The sequence below is a fragment of the Siniperca chuatsi genome, linkage group LG12 (genome assembly GCF_020085105.1).
Source record: "Siniperca chuatsi isolate FFG_IHB_CAS linkage group LG12, ASM2008510v1, whole genome shotgun sequence".
In the NCBI taxonomy this organism is placed as follows: Eukaryota; Metazoa; Chordata; class Actinopteri; order Centrarchiformes; family Sinipercidae; genus Siniperca; species Siniperca chuatsi.
The window spans coordinates 14,146,116-14,159,988 of NC_058053.1; the positions used below are offsets into that span (position 1 = coordinate 14,146,116).

General features: G+C 39.0%; 1 protein-coding gene across 4 annotated transcripts in view; it reads left to right on the plus strand.

The window, feature by feature from the left end:
* scn1laa (sodium channel, voltage-gated, type I-like, alpha) overlaps positions 1 to 13,866 on the plus strand; it is a 32,854-nt gene extending 18,988 nt beyond the window's left edge. For 3 of the 4 annotated variants that reach the window (XM_044217619.1, XM_044217620.1, XM_044217622.1), the window contains 16 exons: positions 114 to 485; positions 1,448 to 1,580; positions 1,726 to 1,964; positions 2,061 to 2,234; positions 2,324 to 2,680; positions 2,869 to 3,348; positions 5,295 to 5,427; positions 5,539 to 5,693; positions 5,974 to 6,147; positions 6,319 to 6,441; positions 8,848 to 9,123; positions 9,283 to 9,336; positions 10,172 to 10,309; positions 10,467 to 10,571; positions 10,679 to 10,949; positions 11,056 to 13,866. In XM_044217619.1, coding sequence (XP_044073554.1) covers positions 114 to 485; positions 1,448 to 1,580; positions 1,726 to 1,964; positions 2,061 to 2,234; positions 2,324 to 2,680; positions 2,869 to 3,348; positions 5,295 to 5,427; positions 5,539 to 5,693; positions 5,974 to 6,147; positions 6,319 to 6,441; positions 8,848 to 9,123; positions 9,283 to 9,336; positions 10,172 to 10,309; positions 10,467 to 10,571; positions 10,679 to 10,949; positions 11,056 to 12,248 — 4,377 coding nt within the window. In that variant the 3' untranslated portion in view covers positions 12,249 to 13,866. The remainder of the gene's footprint in view (positions 1 to 113; positions 486 to 1,447; positions 1,581 to 1,725; positions 1,965 to 2,060; positions 2,235 to 2,323; positions 2,681 to 2,868; positions 3,349 to 5,294; positions 5,428 to 5,538; positions 5,694 to 5,973; positions 6,148 to 6,318; positions 6,442 to 8,847; positions 9,124 to 9,282; positions 9,337 to 10,171; positions 10,310 to 10,466; positions 10,572 to 10,678; positions 10,950 to 11,055) is intronic. The other variant, XM_044217621.1, reaches the window with a different exon arrangement.
* Positions 13,867 to 13,873: the final 7 nt, after the last annotated feature.

Here is a 13,873-nt window from a genome sequence, read left to right on the forward strand (position 1 = left end):
CAGAAATCACTTTTATTTCATTTGTACGTATGACGATCATTGTCATCACCGTTCTTTCCCCTTTACGATCAGCATGTATCATGTATCCACTGAAGACTATCTTTCTCTCCTAGTCCTTTCTGAGTTTTCGTGGACCCCTGTTCTCATCTAGACGGAACAGCAGGACCAGCCTTTTTAGTTTCCGAAGCCAAGCACAGGACGTGGGCTCAGAAAATGAGTTTGCAGATGATGAGAACAGCATTTTTGAAGACAACCTGAGTCGGAGGGGCTCTTTGTTTCTTCCCCGAAGTTGTGATCGACGCAGCAGCAGTATGACCCAGTGCAGCTTCTTGTCACATCGCCTACTTCCACCCAATGGGATCAGGCACAGCTCAGTAGACTGCAATGGGGTTGTGTCTCTGGTGGGTGGGAATTCACTTCCATCGTCACCTGTGGGGCTCCTTCTGCCTAAAGTGACAGTAGATATGGCCTCCACCGGAGACAATGTAAGAAAGGGTTGTCTAGCCCTTATTGGCCTTATTTCATTTGCACATAGCTCTATCTATTTCGGTTTTCTTCTTTTACTTTGTCTTTTCCTGTCTGACTCACATTGTGTGTTGTAGCCTACCTTCATGTTCAAAGACCATACCAGTGGCTTCTCTGCAGCCACTGGATTCTATCTTAGTTTTGCATTTTAGCATGCATACATTTGCTAATTAGCACAAAACACAATGTACAGCTGAGGCTGATGTGAATGCCATTAGTTTTGCAGGTATTTGGTACCAAGTATTAGTAACAAACATTAGTAACAAATTAAGTTTGTCTTGGTGGTTGCGCTAGAGGAAAAGTCAGGGGATCACCAAAGGCATTAGGATTTATCCTCTGGGCACCATATCTGTACCAAAGGTCATAACCATTCATCCAAAAGTTGTCGAGATATTTCACTTAAAGCCAAAAATGTCATCAGGCCACTAGCATATCTGAAAATATAAACAATTTTCAAAATTCTTTTGCAAGCTTTAAGGATGAAGCGGCTGATATAATGCCTATTTCCATCTGTGAAACACTGCTGCGAACTTTCAGTGACACACAGGAAGGGAAGTGTTTCACAAGACTTCTCACCACCCTTCTTAGACACTAACTTTTAACTGGTAATGCTGTTTTTAAAGATCAGGAATGACAAAAACAAATGTTCTTACCATTACACTTTTGTTTCTCAATCCACTATGACTGACAAGCATAACTGCGGCTTCTGACCAGCTGAACAGTTATCACCTGGTATAGAAATATGCAACTTTCTAATGCACAATTCCCTTTGCTTGTTATTTACTTTTACTTTTGCAGCTTTGCACTGTGATTCAAAATACTGACATGTTTAGTCATGTTTGTAGCTGCTCTACATCCATAGTAAAATGTAATTTATTTTCTGCAACATAATTGCATCTGTAACAATGGTTTCTATCTCCAGGCTGACACCACTGACACAGAGTACAGACAGGCCGGTGGAGGAACACACCAGGAGTTTATGGACTTCCTCGAGGGCCCAGAGGCCAGACAGAGAGCTCATAGTATAGTTAGTGTTATAACAAGCACAATGGAGGGTAGGTATCATACACCATGGCATGTGTATCCTATCTTGATTATAGGATTATATATTTTGGGTATATTTTGGGTATTGAAAGGATAAATGGTACGTTCAGATTTTAAAAAAAATGTTTTTGTTTTGCCATCACTTGTGTGCATCAGAGCTTGAAGAGTCGAGGCAGAAGTGTCCTCCTTGCTGGTACAATTTTGCCCACACCTTCCTCATCTGGGAATGGTGTCCAGCATGGCTGAAGTTCAAGAAGGTGGTTAAACTAATTGTGATGGATCCATTTGTGGACCTAACCATCACCATCTGCATTGTACTCAACACTTTGTTTATGTCTATGGAGCATTATCCAATGACCAGGGGTTTCACCCGCATGCTGACTGTGGGCAATCTGGTGAGTGGACTGTTGAGTGTAAAGTACTAAAAATGTGAGGTGAGGTATCATGTTTCTAAATGGTCAGTATTTCTCTTTTCTTTTGTTTAATAAAAGGTATTCACTGGCATCTTCACGGCTGAAATGGTCCTCAAGATCGTTGCTTTGGACCCATACTATTACTTTCAGGAGAGATGGAACATTTTTGATGGAATCATTGTCAGTTTAAGCTTGATGGACCTTTGTTTGGAAAAAGTGGGTGGCATGTCTGTTCTGAGATCATTCAGACTGGTAAGTCTTATGTGTCGTAGTCAATATGTCCAGGTGCATTTTGAGTGCAGAAACGTGTGTAATTACTAATTTTTCTTTTCTTTTTACAGCTGAGAGTATTCAAGTTGGCTAAATCATGGCCCACTCTTAACACACTGATCAAAATAATTGGTAATTCAGTGGGGGCTTTGGGCAACCTGACGCTGGTGCTTGCCATTATCGTCTTCATCTTTGCTGTGGTGGGCATGCAATTGTTTGGAAAAAACTACAAGGACTGTGTGTGTAAAATCTCTGACGACTGCACTCTGCCCCGTTGGCACATGAATGACTTCTTCCATTCATTCCTCATTGTGTTCCGAGTTCTTTGTGGAGAGTGGATAGAGACCATGTGGGACTGTATGGAGGTGGCTGGGACGACCATGTGCATTATTGTCTACATGATGGTCATGGTTATTGGAAACCTTGTGGTACATTATCCTCTCTTATGGTCAATTCATGAGTTTAACTTGTCCAACTCTAGTAGATTTAGCTGATTGATGTAAAGAATAACCACCCATGATGCAGTTTTATAGCTACACATGTTTTTCTGTTATCATAAAGTACAATAGATAAAAGATAATGCACTCTTACATAAAGTCATGTCATTATCTGATAGGTGCTGAATCTGTTCCTGGCGTTGTTGCTGAGTTCGTTCAGTGCTGACAACCTGGCAGCAACGGAAGATGACAGCGACATGAACAATTTGCAGGTTGCCATTGGACGGATTCACAAAGGCATTGCCTTCGCCAAGTCCCTGATTCGAAGCAGCTGCAACAGTGTTTGTCTCGGGGATAAGAAGAAAGGGAAGGATGAGGACAAATCTCTGGATGAGCTAAACAAACCTTTAGGGCCGAATGGTGTCCCCAACCATACCATCAAAGACTTTTCTAAAAATGGCAACGGGGATGTGACTGGAGTGGACAAAAATGGAGACAAGTACATAGTCAGCAGCAAGAGTGATGATTCTATAATGTCTTTCATCAACAATGCTAGTCTGACTGTCACTGTTCCGATCGCTGTGGGAGAGTCTGACTTTGAAAACCTCAACACGGAGGACTTCAGCAGTGCCTCATCTGATGCAGCTGGATGCCATGAGGTAAGGATACTCTTTAAAACCAAGTCTTACCAGCTATATCACAAGCACACTGATGTTAATGATGTGTGATGGATGACAAAGTATTTTTAGTGTTGGTTGTGATTCTTGGCGAAAGTATCTGTTGTTGTAGCTAAGTTGTATCATCCGTCGCAGTAGTCATGTTGAAGCACTTTGCCCAGAGTCGATGGCAAAGGTATGAGCGTGTGACGTGATGTTTCCCCTGAAGATCCCATATACCACAACCCTTTAACGTGGAGAGGCGATATAGACAGGAAAATACCAGTGTGCAGATTACATTATGTGCCATTTAAGTCTGAGTGCTTGGGAGCTGAATCCTCCTCTAAAGAGGGCTGTTTGCTTTGTGTTTGAGAAAAGCTTAAAGTAAAAAAAAAAAAAAAAACAGAAGCACACTGACTCTCTATTATATGATTGTTGCAATGTTATTGTTGCAAATTTACATATTTATTTACTTTGGTACTTTTTCAAATTTTGTCTCAGCTTTTGCTAATTTTGCCTACAGGCAATATTTTATGTGAGGATTTGTAAGTAAAGTCATCATTGCTGCTTGCTTGCTGCTGCACAGATGCTCTCAAAGTTTTAGGAGACTCATAAGAACATTTTACTATACATTACACTCATGGAGATTGCCTGCCTCATTTACAATAACCACCCAATAACTTTTTTTTTTTAGAAGATCACTCATCCTTTTTTGGCCTTACTTCATTCACCCTCCAGTCCTGAATTTGTATTTGGTTGATTATGGAATATTTAGAAAACGTTTATTAATTTGATTTAACTTAAATTAATTTTCGCTTCATTTTCTGGGGTTTTGACAAAATTGCAAATGGATTTTGCATCATCATATGAAATCCATTGAACTAGAACGATGCACTGACCAACCAGGATATATGTAATCTGAAAATAACATTCATAATGGGATGATGACAACCCATCTCTGGTTCGTAGTGATTTTCTGATTTCAGCACATACATTTCTGCTAACCATGCTTTAGATAATTCAAAGTGGCACTTAATATTCCAAAAGAAACATAATACTGAATGTTCCACAGTTTACTCGTGATGTTGTTGAAGCACTTCTGACAGAAATACAATGGATGGATTGAAGCACAAACTATCAACAAGTTCACGTTAGCGCTCACAGTATATCGCAGTATCACATGCTTACATCATTTCCTGCACTGCATTAGCTGGTCCCAGGACAGCCAAGTGCTTCTGCATTCTCCAGGAAGGCATTCAAGCTGTTCTCATCTACCAGCTATTAGGAGACACACCCTTTAGAAAGCCATACAACAACAGGCTGAAGGAGAGACCATGTGGCTACTGTACAACACCGCCAGACTTCAAATCTCCAATGATTTTTAGATATTTCTGCCTTATTAAATGTACTTTGTTTTTGTATTTCATAGGACTGGCTGCATAGGACAAATACTGTGCATACTTTGTGTGTCTCTAATTGGCTAAGCAAACATTTGACAATTAAAAGAAGTTATGCTGGGCAGACAGTTGTAGTGGGGTTTTTTAAAATTATTATTTAGACTGCAGAAAGAGGACATGCAGATGCATTTTCATGTCTACATTTAAACATAAGATTTGTTTAATCTTGTTACAGCAAGTTTTCAGTTCAAACTTGAACTGAAAACATGTCAGTGATTCTTGTGAAGTCCTTCTTACCAACAGCCTTAAACAAGACATGCAGCTGACATCTGTTTCAGTGGCAGTTAAAGCCTCCCAATTACACATGTCTTGTGCAAGTCTCTTGGCATTTGTTTTTTATTATTATTTTTGTATGAAAATAACATTTTGAAGAGATATGGAGTGCATGAAGTGTATGGACAGACAAGTGCTCAGCATGTCAGCCCCTCACATTTGCCATAGCTCTATTATATTTGCTCATCTAACACTGGTTTTACTTGGCTTCATCTGAAGATTATAGATGACGATGGCCAGTTCAGCTCCTCTGAGGGCAGCACAGTGGACGGTACTACAGGCAAGGAGAGAGTAGAGTCTGTAGACTTTGAACTTGAAGAATCTATGGAACCTGACGCCTGCTTTCCTGACGGTGAATAGTACTACAACAACTGCGACTACTTAACCTACTACAGCCTTGGTATTAATCTAATACTGCATATTACATTGGTAAATCAACCATCCCGTCTTTGTCTCTGTTCAGGCTGTGTGCAAAGGTTCCAGTGTTGTCAGGTAAATGCAGATGTGGGCTGGTGGAAGGTGTGGTGGACGCTAAGAAAGACCTGTTACCGGATTGTGGAACACAACTGGTTTGAGAGCTTTATCATCTTCATGATCCTGCTCAGCAGTGGAGCACTGGTAAGTCCGTGCATGAAGAAAAATGTCACTAAACTTGTTTGTAAACATCCGATTTCACTGCTCTCATGTATTTACATATTGTATCTGGCTTCTCTCGTCAAGCAGTAGATTCTCAAACTACTGTGTTATTGAGTTAACCCTGTCCCACCTTAGTCTGTTCTCACTGCTATGGTTTGTTACAAATATAGAATGTCGCATGCAAAGTAAAGTAAAATGTATTTATTTTATTTGTATTCATATACACAAATTAATTACTCACTGTAATTGTCTTCACATCCAGGCATTTGAAGACGTCTACATAGAGAAGAGGAAGACCATTAAAACGATGTTGGAGTTTGCAGACAAAATCTTCACCTACATCTTCATTCTAGAGATGTTACTGAAGTGGGTGGCGTATGGATATGCCAAGTATTTCACAAATGCCTGGTGCTGGCTGGACTTCCTCATTGTTGATGTAGGTTGAAACACCTCTGCTTACACAGAAACACACTTATTTTTTTAAACAATTCCTGGGTTGTTTGTTTTATGAAAGGCATGCTGGAGTATCGGACAATGTTCTCTTTAAACTGAGCGTAATGTGTCTCCTCCACTTATGATGTGACATCTGTGTGTGCATGTGTTCTAGGTCTCACTGGTCAGTATGGTAGCCAATGCCATTGGATATTCTGAACTTGGTGCCATCAAGTCTCTGAGAACCCTGCGAGCTCTGAGGCCCCTGAGAGCCCTGTCACGGTTTGAAGGCATGAGGGTAAGAGTCACTGGATTTCTTGGAAATGCTTGTTGTCAAGTTTGTTGCCCATGAAGTTATTGAGGTATTGGGAAAAATTTCATCGGTGGGTTTAATAAAGGAAACCTTGCAGACTGTAGGAAACGCTTTTTTCATGTGCACTCCAACGATCAAAACAGGCTACAGTCCATCTGTCATACTGATGAACCTGGTTATTATCTCTGATTAACAGTAGTTTTCCAACATTTTGTTTTTAAATGCCTTCAAATTCCTTCATATCAGATTGGCATGTGCAAAGTGGAGAAACAGTACAAAACAAAATAACACAAAAACAAAGATTACACGGCCTATCATGAGTCACAAACCTTTTTAGTGTCCTCTGGAAACACTTCCATTGTTGTTTTGTGTTTGCAGTGCGTTCATGTATTTCCTATTAGGGTATAACTGTGTTTGTTTACTGTCTAATAAAGAACATATTCATTTTAGTTTCGGTCTAATTTGATACAAAGTACGGCTTATTACATCTTATTAGTGTACCGTAAAATAAAGTGTGACCTGCTGCACATGTGTTGTCAAATTAATGAAGATGTTTCTTAATTTGCTTGTGTTTTGTCTATTTGCATGTGTTTTCTTAAGTTGCACTTTGCCCTTGTTGGCAACCTTTTTTAAGTCCCCTAAAATGTCAGACCTTGACTTTAATGACTGTGCAAAGTTTGTCACTAGAGATGTGTTTTCACATTCCTCTACCAAAGGGGGAGATGTCTGTGCACTCCTAAAATCTTAGATTTAAACATACTCTGGGCAAGCTAGATTTGGGAAGTCACAAATTTGAAATTGCAATGCCACCGGCAAAGAAACCTGAAACCTCCAGTGCAGAGTGGACTTGTCAGTACAGAGAGCGAGAGTTTGCACAAGTTAGCGTAGTGAAAGTTTTGACTGCAAACATGGTAGAGTGCACAGTTTTTGGATGTAAATCAGACCCTGAAGCTTCCTTCCAGTATCGATTAACGTTATAACAATGTGAACATACTGTAACATCATAGCACATATAACCACTAACGCTGTGTCAGCCACTGCCAGTTACAAGCTAACAAACAACATAAACAAATAAAATATGCTAATTACACCTACCATTCTGATATGTCTGCTAGTCACTTTCTTGGTGAGAGTTACAGGGTAAAACAGCTAGCCTGGCTCTGTCCAAAGGTAAAACAGATCTGCCTACCAGCACCTCTAATTAACACTTTATATCGCAGTTGTTTACTCCATACAAAAACAGAAGTGTAAAAACAACAAGTTTTTTTAGGGAGTTATGTGCTGTACTATTTTTTGGCTTGGAGCAGTGACTTCCTGGAGTCTTCATTGGTTGCCTTGAAACCTCACAGTGAAGACAATACTCCAGGACGTCACTGCTCCCCGGCAAGAAATGGTCTGGTACATAACTCCCCATAAACACTTTACACTTTGGTTTTTGTACAAATTAAACAAATGGATACAACATGTAAAGTTGTGTGCTTTAGAGGTGCTGGCAGGTGGATTTTGTTACATTTTGATAGAGCCAGGCTAGCTGTTTTGCCTTATTTCCAGTCTTTATGCTAAGCTAAGCTAAACTGATCATCTCCTGTCTCCAGCTTCATATTTAACAGATAGATAAGAGTGGTCTTCCCATCTAACTCTCAGCAAGAAAGCTATTAAACCTATTTCCTAAAATGTCAAACTAGTGGTGCCATGTCTGTTGTAACAAAAATAAAATCATATTTTTACTACATCTCATACCATTGCAATATTTTGCTGTGCAATGCAAGCATGGTCTAAATGGGGTTTGATAACTTATGTAAGTGAAGGGGGATGGTTGTCGGCTGCTGAAATCAATGTAGCATGTATTGATAGTTGCTTTCATATTGTGGTGGTCTAGATTTACAGCACTGTTAAGATGATGGTCTTTCCTCACTTGGTAGCCAGTGAATTCCCTCATGTGCATGAACAGCTTTTCATATGCATCCATAGCGCTACATTAGTTTCTGTTGTAATTTCACTGTTTTGGATATTGTTTGCTGGGTTCTTTAACATGAGTTCTTCATGTTTTATTTATGTTTCTGTTTACAGTAAGCACATTTTGTGGTGCCCTACCTCTACAAGGTGTTCTGTTTTAATGGGTCTCTAAAATGTAGTTGTACCCCACTAAAACCACTTTTAGATACACAGCTTCAATCTCAAGCCTCCTCTCCTAATTCTTTTCCCACCTTTACCATGATTTGAGCTTTGGTGTTAGTTATAGCTGTGATGAGCTCATGCTGTTGTTTATGTTGTCACTGAAACATTCACTCTTGTGTTTTCCTATTCTCACCAATTAACAGAGTATATACAGTGTTGTGTGTGATCTCTGCCTGCTGTACAGATGGGTTATGTTTGTGTGTTTGTGTGCAGGTGGTTGTCAATGCCCTTCTGGGAGCCATTCCTTCCATCTTCAATGTGCTGCTGGTATGTCTCATCTTCTGGCTTATCTTCAGCATCATGGGAGTCAACTTATTTGCGGGGAAGTACTACCATTGTGTCAACCGAACCACAGACAAGCGTTTCCTTCCATCAGAGGTGAATCACAAGAATGACTGTTTGGCCTTGGGCGATGATGTTGCTCGCTGGAAGAATGTCAAAGTCAACTTTGACAATGTCGGTTCGGGTTACCTTGCGCTGCTGCAAGTGGTAAGTAACTGAATCATTTGTAAGTGTTACATAATTGTGCAATCTGTGCAATTTTAAGCTTGTAAATATGATAATTGTTGTGTTGGTGGAAAACTGGCATTGACAGAAAGATCAAAGGGCTATTACAATATTTTTTTGTGGATATTAATTTCTATAAAGGCTACATTCAAGGGCTGGATGGACATCATGTATGCTGCTGTGGACTCAAAGCAGGTAATACAACTGTCATGTTTAGCTCATCCTGTTTCTTACATTTTATAAGCTGCCTTATAAATTGTGCCTCTCAATATCGCAATACTTTAATTTATAATCCTTAAGATTTTTTGATACTATTTAAGGTTGTCAGTTATTCAGCAATAAATTCTGTAATTATCTCTTTATGTATGGAAGATTTAAAATACCTAAATAAAAAGAAACCAAACAATATATTTTTAAAAAATACAATTCACATTGTTGTATGTTGTTATATGACAAAATATTTAGCTTCTTATCTTTTATAAGTAAATGAATTGTTTTCATTGTGACATTAATTTTCCATACCACATTAAAATCAATTCACAACGCAGAAAACAAAGGTGTATTGCATTTTAGTGTTGTCCAGCAGAGGGCAACTTAAACCTGCCAAAACTATAACAAAATACTGTCAGTAGTTTTTATGAGAAATAGCAACAGAGCTTTTTCTTTTTTGAGACAGAGACATAGTGTCCATGCAAAATTGAAAAACAATCCACATATTACAATATGTATTGTCTTTCGCTTTATTTATTTCATTTTATTGTATTTATTTTTAACGCTGTGTCAAGGGTGTATTAACTGGGTTTACTATGCCCAGCTGTTGTGTGGAAAGCTACTTGTGCTGTGTGCAGCCTGAAATCAAATACACCAAAGGTCTGGTTAATGAGTGTTTGCTTCCCCTAGAATTCCAGGACCTGTCGTATTAAAATGCACTTGCTGTTACGACCAGTTGCTAAATCAACCAGGACTTAAATCTTAATAAAGGATTATGACTTTAATGTACTAATGTCTCCATTTTCTGTCACTATTATAGCCAGAAGAACAACCAGAGTATGAGATCAGCCTGGTTATGTACCTATATTTTGTTGTTTTCATCATATTTGGAGCCTTCTTCACACTCAATCTCTTCATTGGTGTCATCATAGACAATTTCAATCAGCAAAAGAAAAAGATAAGTATCAAATCTGCTTTCTAAACAAAATGGGATAGTTTGACTCTATATTCTGACGGAAATGCAATATTTAAAAGTATTACTTTCAGTTTCTCTTTCTGCAGTATCTCCTCATCACCTTTGCTGTGATTTAACATGCCTCACATTCTGTCTTTACCTAGGAGGTCAAGACATCTTCATGACTGAAGAACAGAAGAAATACTACAATGCCATGAAAAAGTTGGGGTCAAAGAAACCACAAAAACCTATTCCTAGACCATCAGTATGTAACCTTAATCATGACTGCATCTAATTTGCTTTACAAATGTGATCTTTGTTTAATAGCACCTAAAATGTATTTTTTGTTTCTCCACCTTGTGTCTATTTCAGAACAAAATTCAAGGATACATCTTTGACTTCACCACAAAACAAGCATTTGATATTGTAATAATGGTTTTAATATGGCTAAATATGGTAGCCATGATGGTGGAAACTGCTGACCAGTCACAGGAAAAGGAAAACGTTCTCTACTGGATTAATGTAGTATTCATTTGCATCTTCACTGGAGAGTGTTTGTTGAAGATGATCTCGCTTCGTCAGTACTATTTCACAAATGGTTGGAATATATTTGATTTCATCGTAGTCATCCTGTCAATCATTGGTATGACTTACTGTGATGCTCAAATAAATTAAAATCATGAATTTTGTCTGTATACATGTATTGTATATTGTAAGTTTGTTTAATATGTTTTGCTTTCCTTCCTTAGGTATGTCTATCTCAGAGTTGATAGAGAAGTATTTTGTTTCGCCAACCTTGTTCAGAGTCATCCGATTGGCTCGGATTGGCCGCGTCCTCCGCCTTATTAAAAGTGCCAAAGGAATCCGCACACTCTTGTTTGCCTTGATGATGTCACTTCCTGCCTTGTTCAACATTGGTCTCTTGCTGTTCTTGGTGATGTTTATCTATGCCATCTTTGGCATGTCAAACTTTGCTTATGTCAGGCATGAAGCTGGCATTGATGACCTTTTCAATTTTGAGACATTTGGCAACAGCATGATCTGTTTGTTCCAGATCACCACCTCAGCAGGGTGGGATGGCCTACTAGCTCCCATTCTCAATAAACATAAAGATGATTGTAGCAATACCAAGGAGCATCCTGGCAGCTCTGTTACAGGAGACTGTGGAAATCCTCCTGTGGGAATTGCCTTCTTTGTGAGCTACATCATCATCTGTTTCCTGATTGTGGTAAATATGTACATTGCAGTCATCCTGGAAAACTTCAGTGTGGCCACTGAGGAGAGCGCAGACCCACTAAGTGAGGATGATTTTGAAATGTTTTATGAGGTCTGGGAAAGGTTTGATCCTCATGCAACACAGTTCATGGAGTACAATAAGCTGTCAGAATTTGCAGATGCTCTGGAACCACCGTTACGTATAGCCAAGCCTAACAAGATCGAACTGATCTCTATGGATCTACCCATGGTGAGTGGTGAACGCATTCACTGCCTGGACATCCTGTTTGCATTTACAAAACGTGTTCTGGGCGAGGGTGGGGAGATGGACATCCTAAGGGGGCAGATGGAGGAGCGCTTCATGGCCTCCAATCCTTCCAAAGTGTCCTACGAACCCATCGCTACCACCCTCCGCCGCAAACAGGAGGACACATCAGCTGTTGTCATCCAGAGAGCATTCAAACAGTATGCAAGGAAATGTGCTGCCATTAAGTCCTCTGTGACATCCAGTGATAACATTCAAAAGGATGAAACACTCATTGACAAAGTGGATGTTGTTACAGACAAACTCAAAGAACTTTCTAGCGCAGACAAAAGTGAACTGACACCTTCAACAGCCACTCAACTCTCATGTAACAGTGTGACAACAAATAGAAAAAACAAATATGAAAAAGACAAAATTGAAAAGGAGGTTGTGGACAAAGATGTCAGTGAGCAAGATATGTAAAGAATGCTGGAGATGCTACAAAGACATTTTAATTAATGACAAAATGTTTACAACCTTTGAAAGTGACTAAGACATCCATTGGACTCCCTTCCTTAGTATGGATATCTATGCCAAACTGACCATGCTTACTTGAGTCTAAAGGTTTGTGCCTAAAATGGAAAAGTGGCTCATTCAGGCTGTAGTGGGACAATTGTGGCTGTGTTCAGGAGCAAGGGTGCCTTTTGGCTATTTGTTTGGATGGGTAAGTGTTCTGAAAGACACATTAGTTTATGCTTTAACTTCTATTGCAGCTAGTTCTGCTATCCAGTGTCTTGAATTATTGTTATATCACTGACTGTTGTATTACTTTACTTATTTTTCAAGCAGAAAAAAACTGTTTAAATTGTAATTATGTTAAGAATTCATAGTTTGGTTAATTGACTTTTTATACAATTTTTTTTACTGTTCAGAAGGGTTGTTCCTTCAGGGGTAGTCTTTACAATGAGCAGCAGTGCTTGAAGGCTAGTCTTGCTAACTGATAGCTCTTAGAATACTTGACAAATCCAAGAGACCATGACGGAGTTGCTGCAGTTAACTAGAAATGTAGACCTGCATGAATGTTTCTCCATGATTATGCATGCTAGAGTGTACTATTTTCATCATGCTCTTTCCCTATACAGTCATGACATGGCTGTTTTTTATACATTACCGAAACATGACCTTAGCCTACAGTCCAAACAAATGCAGCCGAGCGTGCTGATTATGTTTGATTATCAGTGTCAGAGCAGTAACACTTGGCAGAAATACTTTGCACATTCAGTTTTGGTGAATCATCAAAAGCATTCACGTACTTCATCTCAGCCTGCTGTGTGCTACCTATGTACCTTTTACAATATTGCTAATTATGTACACATTTTATCATGAAACTGTGCTAAAAACTGAAGGTTTGTCTTTCAAAGCTGGATATCCAAGAAAAAGACTGTGTTGTTTGCATACTGTAACTGGCCCTGTTATAACTTACCTTGCTTAACCACAAATCTCTTAACAATTTGCTCCAGGAGGAGATTATCTGTAATATTGTCTATTTGTAGGACAGCGGCATCATTTACAATTTTTTTACTTCTCCAAAATACATGTCTCCTTCATGTGTCTACCTTTTCCTCATTTTATCTTCTTTACAGTTTACCTCTCAGTCTCTATCATGATAAATATCTAAGTTGGATGAAAGATGGCTCAGAATATTCTGAATGATTGTCTCAAGGACGTGGCATCACACATCTCATGTGCCCTTGGCTGTTTCATACTTCTGTTTACATTTTAAAGTGGCAGTTGTGTTACTTTTGTCAGTTCTTCCCATAGCTATGACATCCACCCTAATCTGTGTCACAACTACATCTGTTGTTCCATGTTATAAAAGTATAATTCCATTCATGTAAGTATATTTTGCATGTCATTAGAATGTTCAATACTTACACTATACTTTATGCATAATGAAAGAATGTTTTGATCACATAGAATTTAGCATCTCCCATCATTCATATGCATACTGCTTGTAATGTATAAATAAAAACGCATGCAAAACACTGCTATAACCCATTTCACTGAAACGCCAAAAGAATAAAGATTACATGTACCTCAAGTATGCC